The sequence below is a fragment of the Rutilus rutilus genome (genome assembly GCF_951802725.1).
Source record: "Rutilus rutilus genome assembly, chromosome: 8".
NCBI lineage: Eukaryota > Metazoa > Chordata > Actinopteri > Cypriniformes > Leuciscidae > Rutilus > Rutilus rutilus.
Window position 1 is genome coordinate 9,334,700 of NC_140222.1, and position 23,682 is coordinate 9,358,381.

Here is a 23,682-nt window from a genome sequence, read left to right on the forward strand (position 1 = left end):
GAGATTAACAGTTTGGAAAACAAAATACATATAAGAAATAATGAATTTCCACCACATCCTCATCTGATTTTGAGAAGGAATGACGTTCCTCTCGCAGCATTTGCCTGACTTTCTGTTGCTGTTCAAAAGACAAATGACACACGTCCACAGGTGGGTCCCACACACCTTCACCATTAGTCTCACACTCACTTGTTGGCTTCGCACTTTCATTAACACAGGCTGTTGTTACGACAGATGGCGCTGTCGCTGGTCTTTTGTCACCTTAACAAAATACTCACATGAACTTTCCGCTGTCACAAGGTTAATGAATGTTTGGACTTTACTTCTCCTCAAACTTGGTAAGGCACATCCAACAGTCTTGTTCAAGAGCCCTTTGCTCACATTTCTCTAATAACATTATCATTTATATTTTATCTATATGGGTTATTGTTTGTTTTGAGTTATTGGCCTATCATTTTCTTTTTTTTTTACACAGCATACATTTATAACTGAACACACAAACAAACAAACAAACAGCATTTGGACATTACCCTATAACAGGGATGGGCAACTTCGGTCCTTGAGGGCCACTGTCCTACAGAGTTTAGCTTCAACCCTAATCAAACACACCTGAACAAGTTAATAAATGTCCTCAGGATTCCTAGAAAATTACAGGCAGGTGATTTTGTTCAAGGTTGAAGCTAAACTCTGTAGGACAGTGGCCCTCCAGGACCGAAGTTGCCCATCCCTGCCCTATACGTATGTTATTTCTAATAAAGTAAAAGAAGTAATGTACAAAATGGTAACACTTTAGAATACTGTATCTTACTTACTGCATAACTAATAAGGAATTATTGAGGAACTAATAGATAATTATTTATTAACACTTAAGTCACTACTGTTAACTACTAAGGAAGATGTGTTAACTAATTAGTATGTAATAGAATTGTATGATTGTGTTAAGTTTCAGTTAGTTAATCAATAACTAATGAATTATGTCATAACTCTTGAAGAACAATTATTAATTATCTATTAATTAATGTGCAAGAAAATTAACTAAGAAGTAACTACTAATGAACAGTCATACACAGTGGTTACAATAAACCGTTTTATTTTAGCAGTGGAGTGGTGGATGAAGTACACAAATCAAGTACTTGAGTAAAAGTACAGATAACCCAATAAAATATTACTCCAGTAAAATGATAAACTATTGGCCTATTCATTTTCAAAATTACCTTAGTAAAAGTATAAGGTAATTACTTGAAAAGTAAAAAGCACTGATCAATGTTTTTTTATTTTATTTTCTAGCCAGTTTTAGTCATTCTTCAGCACTAATAAGAAAGATAAGGGCAGACATTTACTAGGCTATATATTGATCTGCAAATAAGCAAACTTTTTATTTAATTAGCAAAATGTATCATAATGTATGATAACTTATCTATTTTACAAAGGTTTAGATAATACCGTTAATAATGTGTTTTTTACAGTAAGTTTGATTTGAGTCAGAAGTATGTGGTAATTCTGTATTAATTACTAATGAGTTCCCTATATTCTCACTTTAGAATACTGTTCCAGGTTCCAAGTAATTCCTGAAGAATTATCTAATAATTATTTGTTAATTACCAATTAATTTCCTTATATGTTCACTTTAGAATACTGTTTCAGGTTATAAGTAGCCTAATTCCTGGATAATTATTTGATAATTATTTATTAATTACTAATGAGTTCCCTATATTCTCACTTTAGAATACTGTTCCAGGTTCCAAGTAATTCCTGAAGAATTATCTAATAATTATTTGTTAATTACCAATTAATTTCCTTATATGTTCACTTTAGAATACTGTTTCAGGTTATAAGTAGCCTAATTCCTAGATAATTATTTGATAATTATTTATTAATTACTAATGAGTTCCCTATATTCTCACTTTAGAATACTGTTCCAGGTTCTAAGTAATTCCTGCAGAATTATTTGATAATTATTTATGAATTACTAATAAGTTCCCTATATTTTCAGTTTCCCTCAGTCATTGCCTCAAACATGAATTTACTCAATGGCATTCTATGCTGAGGAAAACAGACACACACAGTACTGTATATAAAATATAAAAACTAATCTGAGGTTAGTTTTGTATGACTGTTCATTAGTAGTTACTTCTTAGTTATTTTTCTTGAACCTTAATTAGTAGATAATTAGTAGTAGTTCTTCAAGAGTTATGACAGAATTAATTATTTATTGATTAACTAACTGTTACTTAACACAATCATAAAAATATAGTACATACTGATTAGTTAACACAAATTCCTTAGTAGTTAACAGTAGTGAAGAAGTAGTTAATGAATAATTACCTATTAGTTCTTCAATAATTACTTATTAGTTATGCAGTAAGTAAGATACAGTATTCTAAAGTGTTACCTACAAAATGATTCATAGATGTTATCCTGTAAATGCAACCATTAGAAGATATATTCATACTGTTTGTGATAAATGCACTTTTTGTAACACAACACTTGAAGATATTGAACGTTTATTTTTGTATTGCCCTTTTTCTATTTCTTTTTGGACTGACTTTAAAATAGACATGACAAAAAAAATTAAACAGATGTCTTACTATATATCATTAATCTTTTAATTATTTTGGCTGAGTTTTATATTCATAAGACAAAAATAACTCAAAAGAAACCCTCCTATATTACCTTTTATAACACTGATCTCACAATATACTATATATTCAAACATGAGATCACAAAACAAAAAGCTTATAAAAACAATACAAATTTTAAAACTTTTCAAATACATATAACTGCCCTGATATTATCAACTTTGATTTCTGTATTTACTTTTATTATTATTATTATTGTTATTATGTACATTTATACTTAAGTTGATGTTCTTATTCTTTGGTTTATATTTTGAATTGTATTTACAATGCCTTGTATTCATTTTGTTTTTTGTTGCATTGTACTTGAAATGTTTGTAATTTAGCTAAAGAAAAAAAAAGAAAAAACAAGAAAAAAAGAAAGAAAAAAAAAGAAACGAGGGCGCCGCCCTCTTAAGAATATTGTCTTTGAACTTCCGTTTTTGCGGTCGCTCTGTATATTCCTATGTCACTGCTGTCCAAGAGTAATAGCTTTTGAAGTGGATTTACTTAATGTAAAGTTAACGAAAGTTATCATGAGGATTGTAATGTTTAAAGCAGATGTATTAACAACTGTTAGTAGACCGAGAAGATTTTAAAACAAGCCGTTCATTCATAAATACGCAAGATTTTCTGTGAAAATACAGGAAGTCAAAAGACAACGAGCGCAGCGCTGAAAAGGGGCGGGGCTACATAAGGTCTATAGGACTCACATGTTCACTGCACCTGGTCATTCGCGAACGACCCATCACTAAATGTGAGAGTTCCGCGAGTTGTGAGGTTAAGACTAAAAAGATAGCGATTTTATCTATTCAATTAGTGTGTTAAACTTATATCCAGTGTTTTGAAGGCTTTTTTTTTTGTTTTTGCTTGTGTTTTATACTATGTAGGCTACAAGAGAAGTAGGCTACGGTTATTTTTCATCTGAGCCTGCTTCCCAGCACAGCACGAAGCTTCGTTCATTATTGAGACTGAGAGTGAGAAACCAGACGGCTAACTAGCGTTTGACCGCAAATAGTCATCTGAGTTTAGTTTATTTCGAGGACAAGTAATTTCTGTGTCTGAAATAGTGCTCCTTGATCCGGACCAGGCCGCACTTTTATACCCGCTGACATAGTGGAGAGAACCGCGCCGCCCTTCTGCCGACTACCGTGGAGGAAAATCTCGGAGTTCATCAGGCGTTCAGGTGATCTGTTGATTGGGGTTGTTTCATTAATATTAGTGTTTTTTGTTGTTGTTATTAATAATTATAAATAAAAATTACTAAGCCTATTGGAGAGAGAGATGTTTATGTGACTATGTCAGTCATCGTGTGATAATGAAAATATGACTAGGCCTAGAGACTACTTGTTCTGAGCAGGTCAGTGAACAGGCTGGCTAACAGACACTCGTGAAAAACTAATGCTAATTATCTGGGAAACATTTTCTAAGCTGTCAGTGTTTGTGTTAAACAAGTTGTGCATTTGTTGTAACATTAAAACAGGAGATCATGACTTACTCTGTGCTCGGAGTGGTTTCCTGACTGTGAACGAAACTTTCGAAAGACGGCTGTAGCAGAATCAAGTGAAACATTCCAGGATATGCTTTTTTTCATTGCTTGTTGCGTTAAATCTCACCCAGATACAATAGTGCTATTTTCTGATTGGCTATTGTGTAGCCTCTTTCTTTCTTTTGATTTGCTGATAAGAGGCAGGCTCGACTAAAGAACCAGTCCAGAACTCCCGGGGAGACGCGCTTGACTTCTGCCGGTTTCATAGTGAGCGCGGTGCGGCCAGAGAAATTTTGGGCGCTGCGGCAAATTAAATATATTATAAATAGTTTTTCCGCTTGTGAAATACAACGTGTGGCGGAGTGCGTGACAAAAGACCGAAATGAGTGACTATCACGCTCAGTGCGTTCCATGGAGTGAATGAATACCATTTAATGTGAAATTCATTCCGGTTATTTGCCTATTGCTGAGATCGTGAAATAGTTAAAGTCCAACTGAAATCAAGATTGACCCTACTTTGTTAGCGCATATTACTAGTCTTATGGTGAAAAATTAATCCGTGCAAGTTAATACACAGAACAAAATTGTTAGCCGTCGTTATCTTTCAGAGATGGAGAGCAGGAGCGCTAGAGTGTCTGCCCCATAGACTGTAAAAAATAGGTCTGCCCTCTGTTCAATATTCCTTTTCAGTGGGAAATGCGTCACGACACTGGAGAAAAGTCGTTTGCAACTTCCGGTTCACACGGACTTTAAACGGTATTTTAAGAGGTATTTATCAATGTAAAATACACATCAGACTTTCTGATTCAATACAGTCTTAATTGAATCACTATTCATTTTATTTTATTATTGTTTCCTTTTTTGTTTTAATAAATCCTATTGTTAACTTCTTTAAACTTACCTTTTGTGTGGATTGAGGGTGTTCCCTTACGAGAACGTTCTCTCGTACTGCGTTGCAAACGCTGAGGGAAAACTCCTTTTCTCGAGAATATTGAAGCCTTTATTTTAAAACGCATTGCTGCAGCATAAGCGAGAGCATCAAGCTCGCGCGAGCTAGCTGATAGGCTGTGCTGCAGGCAACTGCACGAACCAATGGCGAGAGAGCAGAGGCGCGTGAACCAATCAGAGAGCTTGGCGCCCTGCCATACTCGAGCGCGCCAAATAGGGCGTGGCAGGAGAGTATAAATACAGAGAAATCTCGCCATAAAACAGATCTAATCTCCTTCAGCTTCGAGACTCACCTCTTCGCTGAAATCTCCAGAGAGAAGCCGCTCGTCGTGGAAAAGCCCTTCAGCGGAACAGCTTCGCGTCTTGGCAGATCTTCATTGCATCGCCGGCTGAGCGTTTCCCTGTGGCATCCGACGAGTATCCTTTTTTGCTATCTCACAAAAGAGCAAATCGCTGTTTTCACAGCGCGTAAACGGCGTTGATTCAAATGCCCGTTTGTGATTCCTGCGGGGTTTCCCTGCACGTGTCTGATAGACACACACTGTGTGCTGTCTGCCTCGGTCCTGAGCACACCGAGTCAGCGCTCACTAAAGGCGGCTGTCCACACTGTGACAGCATGACCATGGCGGTTCTCCGGTCACGTTTCACCCTCGCTACTTCAGAGGGTGAACCCGCTTCACTTCCGTCTTCGGCGCCCCACGAGCCCCGTAGGAAGAAGCGACGAGATCAGAGGATCCCTGAAAGCGGTGAGGTTGAAGAGCTCACGCCGGGTCTCTCCCCGCGTGCTTCGCCCTCCCCCCCATCTCCGGTTCTGTTCGCGAGGAGCGATCAACGCCCCTCTCTCGAAGCGGTGGGACTCGTTTCCTTTGGCGGATCCGCGGAGGATGATGACGCAGTTTCTGTGGCGGCATCTGAGAGCGAGGAATGGTCGGGCTCTGTGGACCCCGCCCCCTCCTCTCTGTGTGATCGTCCTGACGCACGTGCGAGCATTGACGCCGAACTTTGCCGTGTCATGTCTCGCGCTGTCGACGAACTAGGACTCAACTGGCTTTCCCCAGCTGAACCTACGAGAGGCCGCCTCGACGAATGGTACCTGCCGGGCCGCCAACAGGCCCCCCGTCAGCGCGCCGCCCCCTTTCTGCCGGAGGTTCACGAGGAGCTCACTAAAAGCTGGCGCGCGCCCTTTTCAGCGCGAACGCGCTCTTCAGCTTCTCATACTCTCTCCTCTGTCGACGGCGCTGAAGAGAAGGGCTACGTGTCTCTTCCCCCCATCGAGGAAGCGGTCGCCGTTCATTTGTGCCCTCCCACTGCAGGCAGTTGGAGGTCCAAAATGGCGCTGCCCTCTAAGCCTTGCAGGGCTACCTCAGCTTTGGCCGCCCGCGCCTACACCGCCGCTGGCCAAGCTGCTTCGGGGATTCACGCCATGGCTACACTTCAGGCGTTCCAAGCAAAGCTCCTCCGCTCCTTGGATGAGTCAGGCTCTTTCCCGGACACCCTGAAAGACCTCCGTAGTGCTTCAGATTTGGCGCTTCGGGCCACGAAGACCACCGCACAAGCCCTCGGCCGCAGTATGGCCAGTTTGATTGTGCTTGAGCGCCACCTGTGGCTCAACTTGACGGAGATCAAGGACGCAGATAGAACCGCCTTCTTGGATTCTCCGATCTCCACATCTGGTCTCTTCGGCCCATCTGTTAACGGCTTCGCGGAGCGTTTCACTGAAGCACAGAAGGCTTCAAGTGCTATGAAGCACTTTCTCCCCAAACGCTCCAGCTCGGCTTCACGGCGCCCCAAGAGCGCGCCGCGGCCGGAAAAGCCAGTGCCTCAGGTTCACCAGCCCCGCCCAGCGGCTGAAACCGGTCAGCACCTAAAGCAGGCGAAACGGTACCCATTCCCCAAGCGCCAGGGACCCAGGCCGAAGCTCACGCTCGACCACGAGCCTAAGAAGCCGTCCTAACCGACAGGAAGAGGGGTTCATGTCCCGCCGCGGCCGGACCAGCCCCGAAGATCGCTCGAACGCTTCTCACAGCCCCCTCTTCAGCTCAGGCGGCTGGAGTGGTTTTAAATGCAGAAATAGGGCCTGTTATTCTTCATGCACCTCTGCACACAAACGCTGTTTTAACAGCGACCCACAAAAAGCACAAATCGAGCAGAATTTCACTTCCATGTCTAGTCGAGCCCCCGTCTCCAGGCGCTCAGTCTTCAGACATGATTATACCTCTGGTTCATCGGGCTATGGCATGGCAGGCCATACCCGGAGTCTCAGAGTGGGTAATGAACATTATAAAGCGCGGTTACTCGCTTCAGTTCTCCCGCAGACCACCACGCTTTCGAGCTGTTATTCAAACTTCGGTAAGGAGCACATTGTCCCACGTCCTCCGCACCGAAGTACAGGGTCTGCTGGCAAAGGGGGCTATCGAGAGAGTTCCCGCTGCACTAAGCGAGTCAGGGTTTTACAGCCGTTACTTCCTCGTTCCGAAGAAGGACGGCGGCTTAAGACCCATTTTAGATCTCAGACATCTGAACAAAGCCCTCATGACACGGCCGTTCAGAATGCTTACAACCAAACACATCCTGGCGCAAATTCGCCCAGGCGATTGGTTCTTCTCAGTGGATCTAAAAGATGCGTACTTTCACATACAAGTGAACCCCCACCACAGGCCATTCTTGAGATTCGCCTTCGAGGGGCAGACATACCAGTACACAGTTCTACCTTTTGGACTGGCACTGGCACCTCGTACGTTCACGAAATGCATGGATGCGGCTCTCTCCCCCCTAAGACAGCGGGGAATGCGCATCCTGAACTACCTCGACGACTGGCTCATTTTGACTCAGTCAGAGGCGGAGTCCAATACTCACAAAGCCTGGCTTCTCAGTCATCTGGAATGCCTGGGGCTCAGAGTGAACTTCTCCAAGAGTATTCTGTCGCCCAGTCAACGTATCACGTTCCTGGGAACAGTTCTAGACTCCGTACTTATGAGAGCATGGCCCACATCAACCCGTGCTCTCTCGATCCAGCGGCTCGCCGCGTCGTTCACGAAGGGCGCTTATGTACCCCTTCGAACGTATCAGAGGATTTTGGGCCTTATGGCTTCGGCAGCTTCAGTACTCCAACTAGGCCTACTGCGCATGCGTCCTCTTCAGCTGTGGCTAGCACCTCGGGTGCCCCCTCACGCTTGGCGTTCGGGTATCTTGAATATCAGGGTGGACCAGCATTGCATCCTAGCACTGGCCCCCTGGATGAACGCCAGCTGGTATCAGCAGGGCGTAAGCATGGGAGTGGTCTCAGAAAGGAGGGTCATTTCGACAGACGCCTCCAACTCAGGTTGGGGAGCCCTGTACGAGGGCAGGCCTGCCTCCGGCCTCTGGTCGAGCTCGGAGAAACGCCTACACATAAACTGCCTCGAGATGAGAGCAGTTTTTCTAGCCCTAAAAACCTTCCTTCCACACCTGGCAGGACACCATGTCTTGGTCCGGACGGACAACATGTCGGTGGTGTCCTACATAAATCGCCAGGGCGGCCTCAGATCCCGCAATCTGTTCGCCATAGCGACTCAGCTGCTACTATGGGCTCAGACCAATCTGCGCTCGCTCAGAGCAGCTCACGTGCCGGGCACGTTGAATATAGGAGCAGACATGCTCTCTCGGGGCAACGTTCCCCCAGAGGAATGGTCACTCCACCCCCAGACAGTTCTCCTATTATGGGAAGTCTTCGGGCAGGCAGAGGTAGACCTCTTCGCCTCAGAAGACAACTGTCACTGCCCAATCTTCTTTTCGAAGAAAAGGGACGCGCTGGCCCACGACTGGCCCAATCGTCCCCTTTATGCGTTTCCTCCGGTCTCGATGTTACCTCAGGTCATCGAACGGATCAGGAACACGGGGTGTGCGACCCTCCTGATAGCTCCTCTCTGGCGGTCCCGATCTTGGTTCCCAGAGTTGATGCAGCTGTCTGTTTCAGACCCTTGGCCAATTCCTCTGAGGAGCGACTTATTGGCTCAAGCGAACAGAAGGATCTGGCACCCCCGTCCCGACTTGTGGGCCCTTCATGCTTGGCCACTCAACGGCTACCCCAGGACCTCCCAGAGGGCGTCCTGAATACTATTCTGGAGGCTAGAGCTCCGTCTACTAGACGTCTCTACCACCTTAAATGGTCAGTGTTTTCCAGCTGGTGTCAGGCTCGAAACCTCGACCCGTACACTTGTGAAGTGCCAATGGTTCTTTCCTTTCTCCAAGAGATGCTGGACGCGGGACGTTCCCCGTCAACACTCAAAGTATACGTGGCAGCCATCGCGGCTTTTCACGTTCTGGTGGCTGGCTCTTCTTTGGGAAAATGCGACCTTATTGTTCGCTTCCTTAAAGGAGCTAGGAGGCTCAACCCGCCTCGGCCGCCCTCAGTGCCGGCCTGGGATCTTTCACTGGTTCTACGGGCCCTGAAGGGACCTCCCTTTGAACCTTTAAGGTCAACGGACCTAAAATCCCTTTCCCTGAAAACCGCTCTTTTACTGGCACTGGCGTCAGTCAAAAGAGTAGGGGACTTACACGCGCTTTCCATAAGCGCTTCCTGTCTTGAGTTTGGCCCTAACGACTCTAAAGTCCTTTTAAAGCCAAGACACGGTTATGTACCTAAAGTGCTCTCTACTCCGTTCAGAGCACAGGTAATTTCGCTGTCAGCTCTCCCAGCTTCGGGGGAAGACAGTGATGCTCACACGCTCTGCCCTGTTAGAGCGTTGAGAATTTACTTGGAGCGTTCAGCCTCATTTAGACAGTCTGAACAGCTCTTTGTCTGTTTCGGGGGCCGAACCAAGGGGTTGCCGGTCACGAAACTCACGCTATCCAGATGGATAGTTGATGCTACTGCTCTTGCATACACCTCACTGGGCCTCTCCTGCCCCATAGGTGTCAGGGCTCACTCTACGAGAGGCATCGCCTCCTCGTGGGCTTGGACTAGTGGTGTCCCTATTGAAGACATTTGTGCGGCGGCAGGCTGGTCAACTCCGTCCACATTTGCAAGATTTTATAACTTAGAGATCCCGGCTTTACAAGCACGAGTTCTCTCCATCTAACCCTGGCTCTCTGGATCCAGGTTAGTTCTCTAAGTTGTAAGGGAACTTTACGTAGGCTGGCCTTTTTGCCCTAGTCTATGTACACGCTATATATCTTTAGGCCCGATGTTCTGGTCTGTGGTATTCTGGCTACTCTTTCTATCCCGGGATCCCTGGATTAGAGTAGTCACGAGACTTAGCACGGCGTTTTAAAAAGTGTTCCCACAGCGTTTGCAACGCAGTACGAGAGAACGTTCTCGTAAGGGAACGTACTTGGTTACTTACGTAACCTCGGTTCCCTTAGAGATAAGGGAACGAGTACTGCGTTGCCCTGCCGTGCTATTCTCGAACATCAGGTATTTTCGTTCAGTCGATTAGACCTGTTTTATGGCGAGATTTCTCTGTATTTATACTCTCCTGCCACGCCCTATTTGGCGCGCTCGAGTATGGCAGGGCGCCAAGCTCTCTGATTGGTTCACGCGCCTCTGCTCTCTCGCCATTGGTTCGTGCAGTTGCCTGCAGCACAGCCTATCAGCTAGCTCGCGCGAGCTTGATGCTCTCGCTTATGCTGCAGCAATGCGTTTTAAAATAAAGGCTTCAATATTCTCGAGAAAAGGAGTTTTCCCTCAGCGTTTGCAACGCAGTACTCGTTCCCTTATCTCTAAGGGAACCGAGGTTACGTAAGTAACCAAGTACGTTTTTCTCTGTTGGGTTAGTAGGCAACTAGGGTAATAGGAGAGACAATAATAAAGTCGAGAGACATTGTTTAGAACCTGGGTGCTCCGCCCTATTAAAGGTTAAGGGTAGGGTGCGCTACACTTTATATTTGTGTTACCAGTGATCTGAACACGTTATCTGTGTCTGTGATGTATAGTACAGTCATTTTATGAAAAAAGGTTGAACAAATTGCAAACTCAACTGATTTTGTATCCTCAATATGTCCCGAGTAAGGAAAAAAAAAAAGTCCCGAAGAATCCCATTAGGGGAAAGTTTTGAAAAAGACCCAAATATAGCCTACTCATACGCCTATTCATTCTTTTACTCACACAGTAAATTTGAAATCCGGAAATCAACACCAATAGAGTTAATTTCAACACTTTAAAAGTGTGTATATGGGAACCACCCACAAAGTGTTAGTTCAACACTTTCAAAAGTGTTGCCTCTCGCAACACCGACACAGTGTTACAATATGAACACTAAGAGATTAAAATATTAACACCAATGCAGAGAACAACAACACTGTTACAGAGCTGGGCCTGGGTGCAGTTAAAATTTTACACTCTTCTGGTGTTGACCTAACATTTATCACAAACCTTATAGGAGTCAAATATTACACCATCCTGGTGTTGATGAAACACATTTTTACAAATAAAAACACGAAGGAGTTACCAGTTTTTCTAATTAGTGTTCTGCATTACCCACTTTAAAGAACTGTTAAATAATTTAATCTGAAAAGAATAAATTCAATTTGAAATAAACGCATCACTCTACATTACTCTTTCAAACCTTTATTTCAAAACAATCCAGAAAGTTAAATTGTAACCTCAGTCTGGGATCATAGTAGAATTCTGTTCATTGTTAAGTTAAAAATAAAGGCAAAATGCAAAGAGTTGTTTTAACAAACTATTTTTTTATTAACTACCAAGCCCCTTCACATCATAGGTTAACTTTTAAAATAAATGATGAAGGCACAATATGGGCATTTCTGTCACCAGAATTATATGAAAGCTGCTTATTCAAATGGTATGTAATACCTCAAGTCCTGTACATGTCAGTGAATGTAAGCTCTGTGTCAGTGAAGTTGATTCAGTACCTTCGACTTTGCAACAGTACAGCAGTGCTTGGGTCAACAACATTCAGCAGATGAAAAACAATTGCAGAATATGAGTGGATCAGTTGTGTCCAGTTGCCAACAGTAAAGTACAGTGCATAGTTGTTTCAAGGCTGTGCATATCCAACTTTCTCGAAAAATCCTGGAGTGCTGGATCCCTAGACAACACAAAACCAGACCAATTAAAAATAAATACAATTTGTGTTTTATAAATACAGCAAGTTTATGGTGGAAAAAGTTCAGCCATCTTAGACTTTTGTGACTCAAACAAGAAACTATTTTGGTTAGATTAAGACTTGAATTTACTGATTTCCAAGTAAATTAAAGACTTAATTCATCCAAAAATTTGTATTCTGTCATTAATTATTCACCCTCATGTTTTTCCAAACCAGTAAGAGTTTTGCTCATCTTTGGAACACTTAATGATGATATTTTTAAAGGGTTAGTTCACCCAAAAATGAAAACTGTCATTAATGACTCACCCTCATGTCGTTCCAAGCCCGTAAGACCTCCGTTCATCTTCGGAACACAGTTTAAGATATTTTAGATTTAGTCCGAGAGCTTTCTGTCCCTCCATTGAAAATGTATGCACGGTATACTGTCCTTGTCCAGAAAGCTAATAAAGACATCATCAAAGTAGTCCATGTGACATCAGTTGGGTTAGTTAGAATTTTTTGAAGCACCGAAAATACATTTTGGTCCAAAAATAACAAAAACTACGACTTTATTCAGCATTGTATTCTCTTCCGTGTCTGTTGTCAATCAATGACGTCCGTATCGAGTCAAAGAAGACGTCGCCTTTGAAAAAAGTTTCGTCTCATTTAAGCGTGCGGAGCATTTAAATATCGCTATAAATCAATATGTTATAAAATACATTGTAAATGAGTTAAAACACTTACTTTCGTCGTTTCCCTGTTAAAAAGCAACATCATCCTGGACTGCTCCGCTTAGCGCGTCATGGAAAATGTCCCTCTGAGAGCGGTTTAGCAGTGCACAGCACATACATATTGTTATAAAACAATATGATGTTATAAAATGCATGTATAAATGTGATAAAACACTTAATTGATGCGTTTTCCCTCCTCGTATGCCTTGCATCGCGAGTCAAAGAAAATGGCGTCTTTGAAAAAAGTTTCAGATCGTTTGGATCGCGCCCAGCGCGTAAATGTCCCGGATGTAACTAATTACACTCTCTCTGTGTTATTAATTTAACTCCACATATTTTCACCAGCCAGAGGGTGCGGTTTACACTAGCAGTGTTAATCCCTTGAAATTCAACACCAGAAAATGAACTCTTTACTCTAAAAGTCCTTAACACCAGGATTTCAACACTGGAGATTTTACTGTGCATGTGAATAGGGCAAAAATTGTAACCTTTAGATATCACCATGAACATTACTGAGTTGATTACTTGCATCAAGACAAACAAAAATTGTATTACAAGTTTTTTTAAATTGTTTGTTAACATGGACAAACGGTGCATAATCTAATTACGTATGTGCTAATTTGCATAAATACCACAACAGATCTAAACATTGTGTATAGCCAGGTGAAAATATCTTGTTGAATCTTGTTGACACATAACAGTAAAATACTCAATGTTAAGGTCTGAATGGAACCCATTTAGGCTACCCATGAGCATTAATACTAATGGCGCTTTTCCACTACATGGTACGGTACGGCTCAGTTCGGCACGGCTCACTTATGGCGCATTTCCACTGCACGGTACAGTACGGCTCGCTTCGGCTCGCTTTAAATGGTACCACCTCTGTTGAGGTTCCAAGCGTACCGTACCGATACTAAAATGTGACGTGAAAACACTGCAGATCACTGATTGGTCAGACAGAATCATCTCTACCAGCGTCATTGTATTTATGACACGAGACACTAAACCCGCTAGATTTAAATAGCCAGTAGACAACAGCCAACACTGTAGCGCCTGTTTTAAAAGTATTTGCTTAAAAAAAAAAAAGAGTATAAACTTCAAAAAAATAAATGGCTGAATAGTGGTCAGTGGACGAGCGGCAGACGTTCCTCTCGTTGGTTGCCGAAGAGCGGATGGGGAAACACGGAATGAAAAATTCGCATTTAATTTGATGATTTCATGGCAGTAGAGACGGCAACTATAACGATCAGTCCCACCCACTTTAAAGCAGTACTAACTGCAGTGGAAAAGCAACCGAGCTAAAGCGAACCGAACCGTGCCGTACTGAGTCGAGTCGTACCACGCAGTGGAAAAGCGAAGCAAGCCGAACCGTTCCGCGCCGAGGCGAGCCGAACCGGGCCGTACCATGCAGTGGAAAAGCGCCAATAGAGGCAGGAAGAAGTACTTTAAACCAGCCTGAAACCTCACTTATGACTGAGCCCCAAACTTTTACAGGTTTGTGGGTTTGTAAGTCTTGCAGAATTGTTCATAAGCTTAATGACTTAAAGCTTCTAAACTCTTGCATCGTTTATGCACTGATAGCATAAACCAGGTAATTGACTATGTCAGGGTGTGTGAAAGGTGGTTGTGCTTCTGGGTCTTTCGTCCATTCACATACACTCACCTAAAGGTTTATTAGGAACACCATACTAATACTGTTTTTGACCCCCTTTCGCTTTCAGAACTGCCTTAATTCTACGTGGCATTGATTCAACAAGGTGCTGAAAGCATTCTTTAGAAATGTTGGCCCATATTGATAGGATAGCATCTTGCAGTTGATGGAGATTTGTGGGATGCACATCCAGGGCACGAAGCTCCCGTTCCACCACATCCCAAAGACGCTATATTGGGTTGAGATCTGGTGACTGTGGGGGCCATTTTAGTACAGTGAACTCCTTGTCATGTTCAAGAAACCAATTTGAAATGATTCGAGCTTTGTGACATGGTGCATTATCCTGCTGGAAGTAGCCATCAGAGGATGGGTACATGGTGGTCATAAAGGGATGAACATGGTCAGAAACAATGCTCAGGTAGGCCGTGGCATTTAAACGATGCCCAATTGGCACTAAGGGGCCTAAAGTGTGCCAAGAAAACATCCCCCACACCATTACACCACCACCACCAGCCTGCACAGTGGTAACAAGGCATGATGGATCCATGTTCTCATTCTGTTAACGCCAAATTCTGACTCTACCATCTGAATGTCTCAACAGAAATCGAGGCTCTATATTAGAGTCTAAATATTAAATGCACAAAACAGGTCATCAAAAATCTAGACTGTCAAATAAAGTTTTAGATGAACAAACTTAAATAAATTAATAATTAATTATAAGAATGGGTTATAGTAATAACTTGCTTGTAGGTTTAAAATTCTTCATACGGCACATTTATTGTTCAACAAAAAATATTTTAGAAATATGTATATTTTTGTTATAATTATTGCGCTCCTATTCTATTGTGCTCAGGCGTTTTTTTTTGTTGTTGTTGTTTTTGCGCATGTGTGCACGCAAGGGTGATCCTCGCTCCGATGCGGTAACTCTCTCGAAGAATGCTCGATCAACATCAGCCATTTTGCAAACAGACAACCGCCTAGCACTTGCCCCTCCCACAAGAAGCTGATTTCGCCTCAGACGTGTCAATTTCTCTTCAATCTTTTGCTTTTCATGCGCGGCAATTTCGCTCTGGATGTGCGAATGGATTTAAAATGTTCAAGCGTCCAACTAGACGCGATAGATGCGAATTTGACACTCTATTTGTGTTTGGTGTGAACACACAGTAAGAGTGTTCAATATTCTATTTAAATATCTTAAAGACACAGAGTTAATGGACAGGATTTAAGACGTATATGTAATTTTGTAAAATTTATGTTTGTCTGTTTGTTTTTGTTTTTTTTGATGTAGTTTTCCTCAACGTCAATGCTCCAGATTCCATCCCAGTAGGTGGTGGAATATGCCATACCGCCATAAAACATTAAAGAAGAAGTTCAAATGGAGAAAATGACTGGCTGTTTTGTGCTCCTTACCCTCTGTAAGTAAAGCAGTGATGATTCTTTACTAATATGGCAGGTTGTATAAACAGTTTAGACTAAGTTAGTCATTAATTCTTTTCACAAAGACTTATATGACTTATGTCATTAATGTTCAAAGTTAGTTACATGAAAAGATAGGCTGGTCAGTCCAAAAGGTAGGCTTGGCTCTGCTAGGTGGTCGAACTAGTTCTTACGAAAGGGGCAGCAGAGCCCCACCAAAACATTTATCCACAACTTGTAATATTCTAGAAAAAATAATAATAATAATTCAAAGGCAATAAATGCTATACTCATCTCTGTGAAAAGGTTAAAAAAAGAACTGGCAAAAAATCAATGGATCATTATAGAACCTGTAAGTTCAATGTTAACTTTTTTTGATAGTTGAAAGTTCATATTTGCACTTAGGCAATGATGAGCAGGCTTGGGAGGGTTACTTTAAAACTGTATTCCGTTACAGTTACAAATTACTTCATAAAAAAAGTATTCAGTAACGTAATCCAAGTACTATAATATGAAAGTAATGTAACTGATTACTTTTGGATTACTTCAAGGTCAAGTATATAAATAAAGTCAAGCAAGAAGGAATATTATTAAAAAAATAAATATATATATTTTATTTATTAAGAATTTGGTGCAGTGTACAATATTTGCAAAATATACACACAGGCCTGAATATATATTTATGTAAAGGGATATACAGACATCTAGTGGCTAATGTATGGTATTACAGATTATTTTGTTTTATTTTTAACTAATTTTTAACTAAAAAATAAAAACACAACATTTAAAAAATTTACACAATCGACATATAAGTTTATTTTAAAATAGGCCTACATGTTGACTAAAGCCGTGATCTTTCTTAATTTGCCTGACTGAACTTGGGGCGTTGGCACTGGCAGTGGGAGTTCCCCTACGTTACAGCGAACATCCCGTTACGCGAGAAAAGATTAAGAAAGGACATTTTGGGTACTAAAAAAGCTACTCTCCTAATTTCTACAAAATAGCAGCGGGATTTCCATGAATTAAAATCGATTTTACCCGCAGGCAGCATCGTTTCTACTAGCAGCAGTGATTCAATCTGCGTCTGAGGAGATTGTACAAAGCTGTTATTTGCGCATGCACCAGCGCGTGGCACACCCAAGTCATTACTGGCAACAGAACCAGGAACTACTGTATAATCAAGCAGCGCTTAATATAGTGTTATGCCAAAATACTTATTTATTTAGTTTTAAATGAAACCATTGTAATCCTGAAATTATTCCCCCTTTTTTCAAAATGTAACTATAATCTGATTACTACGTTTTTTGACGTAACTGTAACGGATTACAGTTACTGGATTTTTGTTTCCTGATTACATAACGCAGTTACATGTATTCCGTTACTCCCCAACCCTGATGATGAGTTAGGCAAGGATGCTGACATCTCAGGGCGTTTGTTTCCCAAAAGCATCATAGAGACCACTGGTGGCATCTTACTGTGCGTTCACAGTCACACCGCTGCCGGCGAGAGCGTCACAATTATGGCTTGCTGCCATGCCAACAACACTGTATTTTTTTAGTTATTATTACTTAAAACAACCCAGCTGCAATTTGATTGATGGACTTGGAATGCACAATAAATAAAAACATCATTTATGAAAATTAACAAGAACGGAATGATCTGTTTTTGCAAATAAACTCTTCCGTTTTAAATTTCCCAATCGGGAGAGGGTGTGCAGTTTTTAAATGGTTTTATAAATGTTCATGATATATATTTTGGCTGCACTTGAGTTAAAAAAAAGTAACTGGTTCTGTAAACTTGCCGCATATAATGTCGATATCAATAAATCGATTGATATAGCCCTGAATCGAATCGTATCTTTGATTTGTTATCTTTAGAATAGCAAATATCGTATCGCTGGCTGAGATCGTATCATCATAACTTTATTGACAAAGTAACTAGCTTTACGTTCAAGTTCAAGGGTCACTCTTCCACCGTAAATTGATGCGTACATCTGTCTGCCAGAAGCTAGTTATTTTAATCGAGAAAGTTTTAAATATGGATATTTTTCTTACACAAAGCATCGCTTTACTTCAGAAGACCTTTATTAACCCCAGAGACTCGAATCATGAATGGATGCGCTTTGATGGACTTTCAAAGACAGACAGCCATTCACTCCCATTATAAAGCTTGGAAGAGCCAGGACATTTTTTTTTTTTAATGTAACTCTGATTGTATTCGTCTGAAAGAAGAATGTCAAATACACAGTACACCTAAGATGGCTTCAGGGTGAGTAAATCAGGCCAGCTGACAGTCTTGCCTGGGCCCAGGACGAGATAATCTTAGATGCCCCCCCCCCCGGCGCCCAGATCTATCCTTTTCCCTTGCTCTTCCTCTCCTCTGCATTAACTATGTTAACAAATACAACTTTTGATTTCAATAATGTAGGCTATTAGTAGCAAGAATATTAAAATTGATATTAAAGGCATAGTTCACCCAAAAATGGAAATGCTGTCATCTTTTACACTTACTCAAGTTGTTCCAAACCTGTATAACTTTCTTTCTTCTGCTGAACACAAAAGAAGATATTTTGAAGAAAGTCGGTAACCAAACGACTGATGGACCCCATTGACTTACATAGTAGGAAAAAAAATATCTTCTTTTGTGTTCAGCAGAAGAAAGAAAGTTATACAGGTTTGGAACAACTTGAGGAAGAGTAGCCTAAATGATGACAGCATTTTCATTTTTGGGTGAACTATCCCTTAAGAATGCCGGTGAAGTGCAGTTTATTAATAGTATGTTAACTAATGTAGTTAACTAGAGTTTAATAAATGGAAGATTATTGTAAAGGTTTTTTTTTTTTTTTTTTTTAAATACACCAATTCAGTGTTGGACAGATCAGTTGTTTTAACCCTTCATTAAAGTGAATGGTTCAAAGGAATCATTCGTATTATGCGTATCGGACGTGGTGTCATTGGTGGACTTGTGGCCTACGCACAGTCTATGAGCCTACGGCACGCATTGTGTGATTATCTCGGCAGTTTAGGACATCGCACAAGATTTGTGTCAACACAGAAAACATTTCATCACTGGATAGGTTTTTTCGTTTACTGAAATTGTGGTTTATGTCCGAATGGGCGGCACGCTTTTTAGAGAAAATAAGGCAATTTTTTTTTTCTTTTTTTTTTTTAGCACAAGTCACTCGGCTAATTCAGGAGAAAAAAATCTCCAAATGCTCCACGTGAAACTGCGGTCTTCCGACCTTTTACTATAGTGTCAATTGATTTTGATTAATATGCATGAGGGAGAGAGAGCAAGACAGCGCTCTACGTGTTGTTTGAAGACGAGAGAGAGAGCGCGCGCGCGCGACCGTGGCGCTCTCTCTCTCTCTCTGAGTCATTCTATTCTACATCACTTACCGATCAAATAAGGCTTTGGCAGGACAAAAATTTGCTTTGGCGGCCGCCAAAAAAAATTCAACGCAGGAAAACTCCTGACAAGGCTCGTAAACGTTGGCTGCGCTGTTTCTTACCTTGCTCTCCGTTGACTTTACTAGTTCCAGCTTCACCGTCACCACCTTTTTTAAAAAATATTTGTTTAGAAAATCTCCCAGGGCTCTATTTTCTTCTTCTCTTCTTCTCTTTTCTTTCATTTTCTGAGCACCGGACTTGTGCTGGCCGGACATTTTGAGAGTTCTGAACTTCAAATCAAATGTCAACATCAAATTTTTGATCAGTGGCCAAACCATTTTTGTGTTGGGGGTGGGGGGGTTCTTGGCCTTCAAGGACAATTAGGAAGAAAACAAATAAAAAGCTTTTATGTAACTCAAATATTACATATTTTTTTCCACAAATAGGCCTTATTTATTTTTATATTTAATAATTTAATGAGGGCCCACTTTTGGGCCCCCCCTCTACCCTGGGCCCGGGACAACAGACCCGTTTGTCCCCCCCTGTCGGCGGGCGTGGAGTAAATCATGGACTAATTTTAATTTTTGCGTGAACTATCCCTTTAAATGCATGGGACACATCGTATAGGCTATTATAGGGAAACCCGTCACAGCGGCTTGCAAACAGGAACTAATGTTTGGTCGGAAACAAAGTTTACAGGACTGCGTTCTCTGGAGTCTTCTCAAGCGGAGCACTTCTACATTCCGATTGGTTTCTGCCGAACCCCGTCATAGCTCATTAGCATAAAGTTGACCTGACTTCAAATTTCCTATGCCCACACAGTGTTTGATTTATTGTTGAGTAGATGATGATCCGGTTTGATGTACACCTTGAACGTGTTTTATAAATGTGTCTGGGATTACAGTGCAGAACTCTGTATTCTGTTCTAGCCTATATTCTGAACTGATAAATAATAATTCTTTATACTACTTTCAGTAGGATCTTTGTATATTTAGGTTTTCAATATATAAAAGAAAGCTGTGAAAGAACTGTTCTGTAATTTGTGTCTACCAGTTTTGTCAAGCTCTAACGCATTTCTGAAACGCATGATTTCATGTCCTCACAAACATAAAGTAGCTGTTTATTTGTGTCTGCACAGCAGGTGTGTTTGGTGTTACAGATGAAGAGAAGCCAGTGCCAGTGTCAGTGTCAGTGATGATGGGAGGTTCAGTCACTCTAAACACTAGTGTTTCCAAACAACAACATGAACCAGTGCTGTTTTTTTTCAACGACACTCGCATAGCTATGATCAACGGAGAGGCCAGTAAGAGCTGTTTATATGATGGAGAAGACGGGAGATTCAGAGGCAGACTGGAGGTGGACTATGAGACTGGATCTCTGACCATCAGAGACATCACAACTGAACATGCTGGACGTTATGAAGCAAATATCATCCAAAGCAAGAGCTCAGGAACCAGCCAAAGCTTGAACAGAAACAGCAAGTGTGACCCCACAAAAACTAACAAAAAAAACAGCAACATGGGCACCACATTCAAAATATTTAGCGTGACTGTCAGTGGTGAGTCAATCAATGTAATTACTCTGAAGTATTTTGCAGATTGAATACTGTAAATTATTTTTTTTTCATTTTGGACTGTTTTAAGAGGGAATATCAGATCTGTTTACTCTTTCCCTGTATGTTATTGCTCATATATACATAACCGGTTTTACTGTACAAACTGATTTCTGTCATAGTAATCAACATTAAACAGATATTCAACTTTCATTGCCAAGCTGTTCGTTTAATTGCAACATATATAGTTAAAAACTGTATTTCTATTCTGGTAAAAAAATAAACTGACACTCTATGACAGGGATAGGCAACTTCGGTCCTGGAGGGCCACTGTCCTGTAGAGTTTAGCTTCAGCCCTGATAAAAACTCACCTGTCTATCTAGTAATCCTGAAAGCATTGATTGCCTTGTTCAGGTGTGTTTAATTAGGGTTGGAGCTAAACTCTGCAGGACAGTGGCCCTCCAGGACCGGAGTTGCCCATCCCTGCTCTGACAAGTCATATTTAGGAGAAATATTCTGTAAATACTTCATACAATGTTTTTGAAAATGAGTAATTGTTTTTTTTAAGAACCTTTTTCTGAATGCTTTACATTTTTCATCATAACTGATCATTCTGACTTGTGATGTTTCCTTATCTTGTTCAGCAATGCTGATACTAGTGATGAGTGATATTAGTATTAGTGATGAGCCGCTGCAGGGAGCTTGTTGGGTTTTTTTTTTTTTTTTTTTATGCAGCTGCAAATGAAGAGAAAAGCCATAATTATCCATAGTTTCTTTTCTTTCTAATCTGTGTTTTGTATTTCTTTATTTCTATTCTCTTGTGTTTTCCAGCTGCTGATCTTGGTAAGGCAGATCCCAATAAGGAAATAAAAGAGCCAGAGACCGGCAAGAGTATGTTTCATTCTTTTTTGTAATTTATATTCATCCTTTGTCCCAATTTAAAATAAATTGAACAAAAAATGTATGTTCTTAAGGCAAGGCAAGTTTATTTATAGACCATTTTATACAAAAGATAATTCAAAGTTTTTACGTAATTTTTTTTTATTTATTTTTTTATAGTAATCAAAAAGATTCATGGCTAAAAAGAAAATATTAAAAAAGATAAAATAATGTTAAAAGAAGGTATACACCATTAAAATTAATTGCAGGGAAAAGGGCTTAAAATAAACAGTACAGTAGAAAATCAGTGTTTAATCAATGCACTGTTACGTTTTCAATCAAGTTGCTTTGAATGGGTTATTTCCAGGGATAATGGTAGAAACACAGTCAGATTCACTCACACTAATGTCTGTTTCTCTTTAGCTGATCCAGCTTCAGGTCTGTCTCCAGGTCCTGTTGCAGGAATAGTTGTTGCTGTTCTGGTGTTTGCAGGTGTAACTGCTGCTGGTGTGATTTACCATTGCCACTGGAGCTCTAGAAGGGGCAAGTATCACCTACAGATACTGTATTGAGAGGAAACATTCTTTCATGTTGCAAAATTGATGTTTATTTGTGTTTATTTGTCAAAGCAGGGGTTCCGTAGAAAATCCACATATGAGGTAAAATACTGCACTACTGTAGTGTGTATGTACTGTATAGATCTGTGTTTGATTTCACATGCACTGAAAAACTCATCCTGATAGGGAAATAAACATTTCAAATAGGATCTCATTCACTGATAGATGACAGATGTGCTGATTTTCTGTAGCTATAAACAGCACTAATTTCTTTTATCATCTGTGATTTGTTGCTTTCTTAGACGGAGAAAGACGCATGATCTGAGAGGATCGCTACAGCAACATTATTCCCATAGAATAATATCAGCTACAACAAACGTATCCTATAATATTCCTCTAAAATCATTTATGGGAAAATGAGCTGAAACATGAAATGATTTGCAGGTTTCTTATTAATGATAAAGCACTTACTGTTGGCTGTTATGACACAGTTCAGAACTTTCACTTTCTCTTTTAAAAAAGTAATGATATTAATATCTGTAATATTTACAGACACTTTTGAAACTTGAATGACTTGAATTGCACTTTTATTGTTGTTGGTTCTGGAAGTTAAAGTCCTCATAATTTTCTCCAGATAGAAAAATGTTTTTAATCATTCTGTATAAACCTTTAAGATTTACTGTGATGTCTGAAGTTAAGGTGTATGGATCTGCTGAAACCTTCAGTCAGTATTCAACATAAGTAACCAAATGTATTTCATTGACAAAGTACACAATATAATTTGTATTACCCATAACCCTGAAGAAAAATGAAGAAAAATGAATCATAGAATTGTGGCAAATGTTCAATCGTGGAATTGTAGTTCATTATATTTAGAACAGTCTTAAAACCTTATTTCTTTATTTTCATACACAGTTCCTATTCCTATTCCTGATTCCTGTTGGTGGTTTGGTGAATGGTTTAGAACTATTTTAGCGAATTCCTTACGGAGAAAGTAAATAGGGAAAAAAAATGCATCCAGAAACAACAGACTCTTACATTTTATTTTTTCCCCATATGTGAAGAGGTGTACATTTATGCTTTGTTTTTTGTTTTTTTGTTTTGTTTTTTTAATAAACTGTTTAATGCTGTAAATGTGTTTTTATTCAACCGTCATTCAAATCTGATTCTGAATTCATAGTTTATTCTTATGACACCCCTTTATTTATAATAAAAGCATATGTATGATTCAGATATATATTCAATTCAATTCAATTCAAATTTATTTGTATAGCGCTTTTCACAATACATATTGTTTCAAAGCAGCTTTACAGAAAGTGCATTTCAGAAATGTACATTGAGAAATACAGTTAGTTAATCATGTATTGATTTAGGGCATAAACATCGCCAGCGTCGAGTCGTCTCTTATCAGTTCGGTAATATTCAGTTTT

The 23,682-nt window shown here is 40.6% G+C and overlaps 1 protein-coding gene across 1 annotated transcript; it reads left to right on the forward strand.

Moving 5' to 3' along the window:
• The first annotated feature begins 3,334 nt into the window (after nucleotides 1-3,334).
• On the forward strand, nucleotides 3,335-23,382 carry LOC311296191 (uncharacterized protein). The gene is made up of 7 exons (XM_084417869.1): nucleotides 3,335-3,801; nucleotides 15,748-15,874; nucleotides 20,403-20,822; nucleotides 21,648-21,707; nucleotides 22,119-22,238; nucleotides 22,328-22,354; nucleotides 22,555-23,382. The coding sequence occupies exons 2-6, from the start codon at nucleotides 15,835-15,837 to the stop codon at nucleotides 22,336-22,338; spliced, it is 651 nt and encodes a 216-aa protein (XP_084273995.1). The 5' UTR covers nucleotides 3,335-3,801; nucleotides 15,748-15,834; the 3' UTR covers nucleotides 22,339-22,354; nucleotides 22,555-23,382.
• Nucleotides 23,383-23,682: the final 300 nt, after the last annotated feature.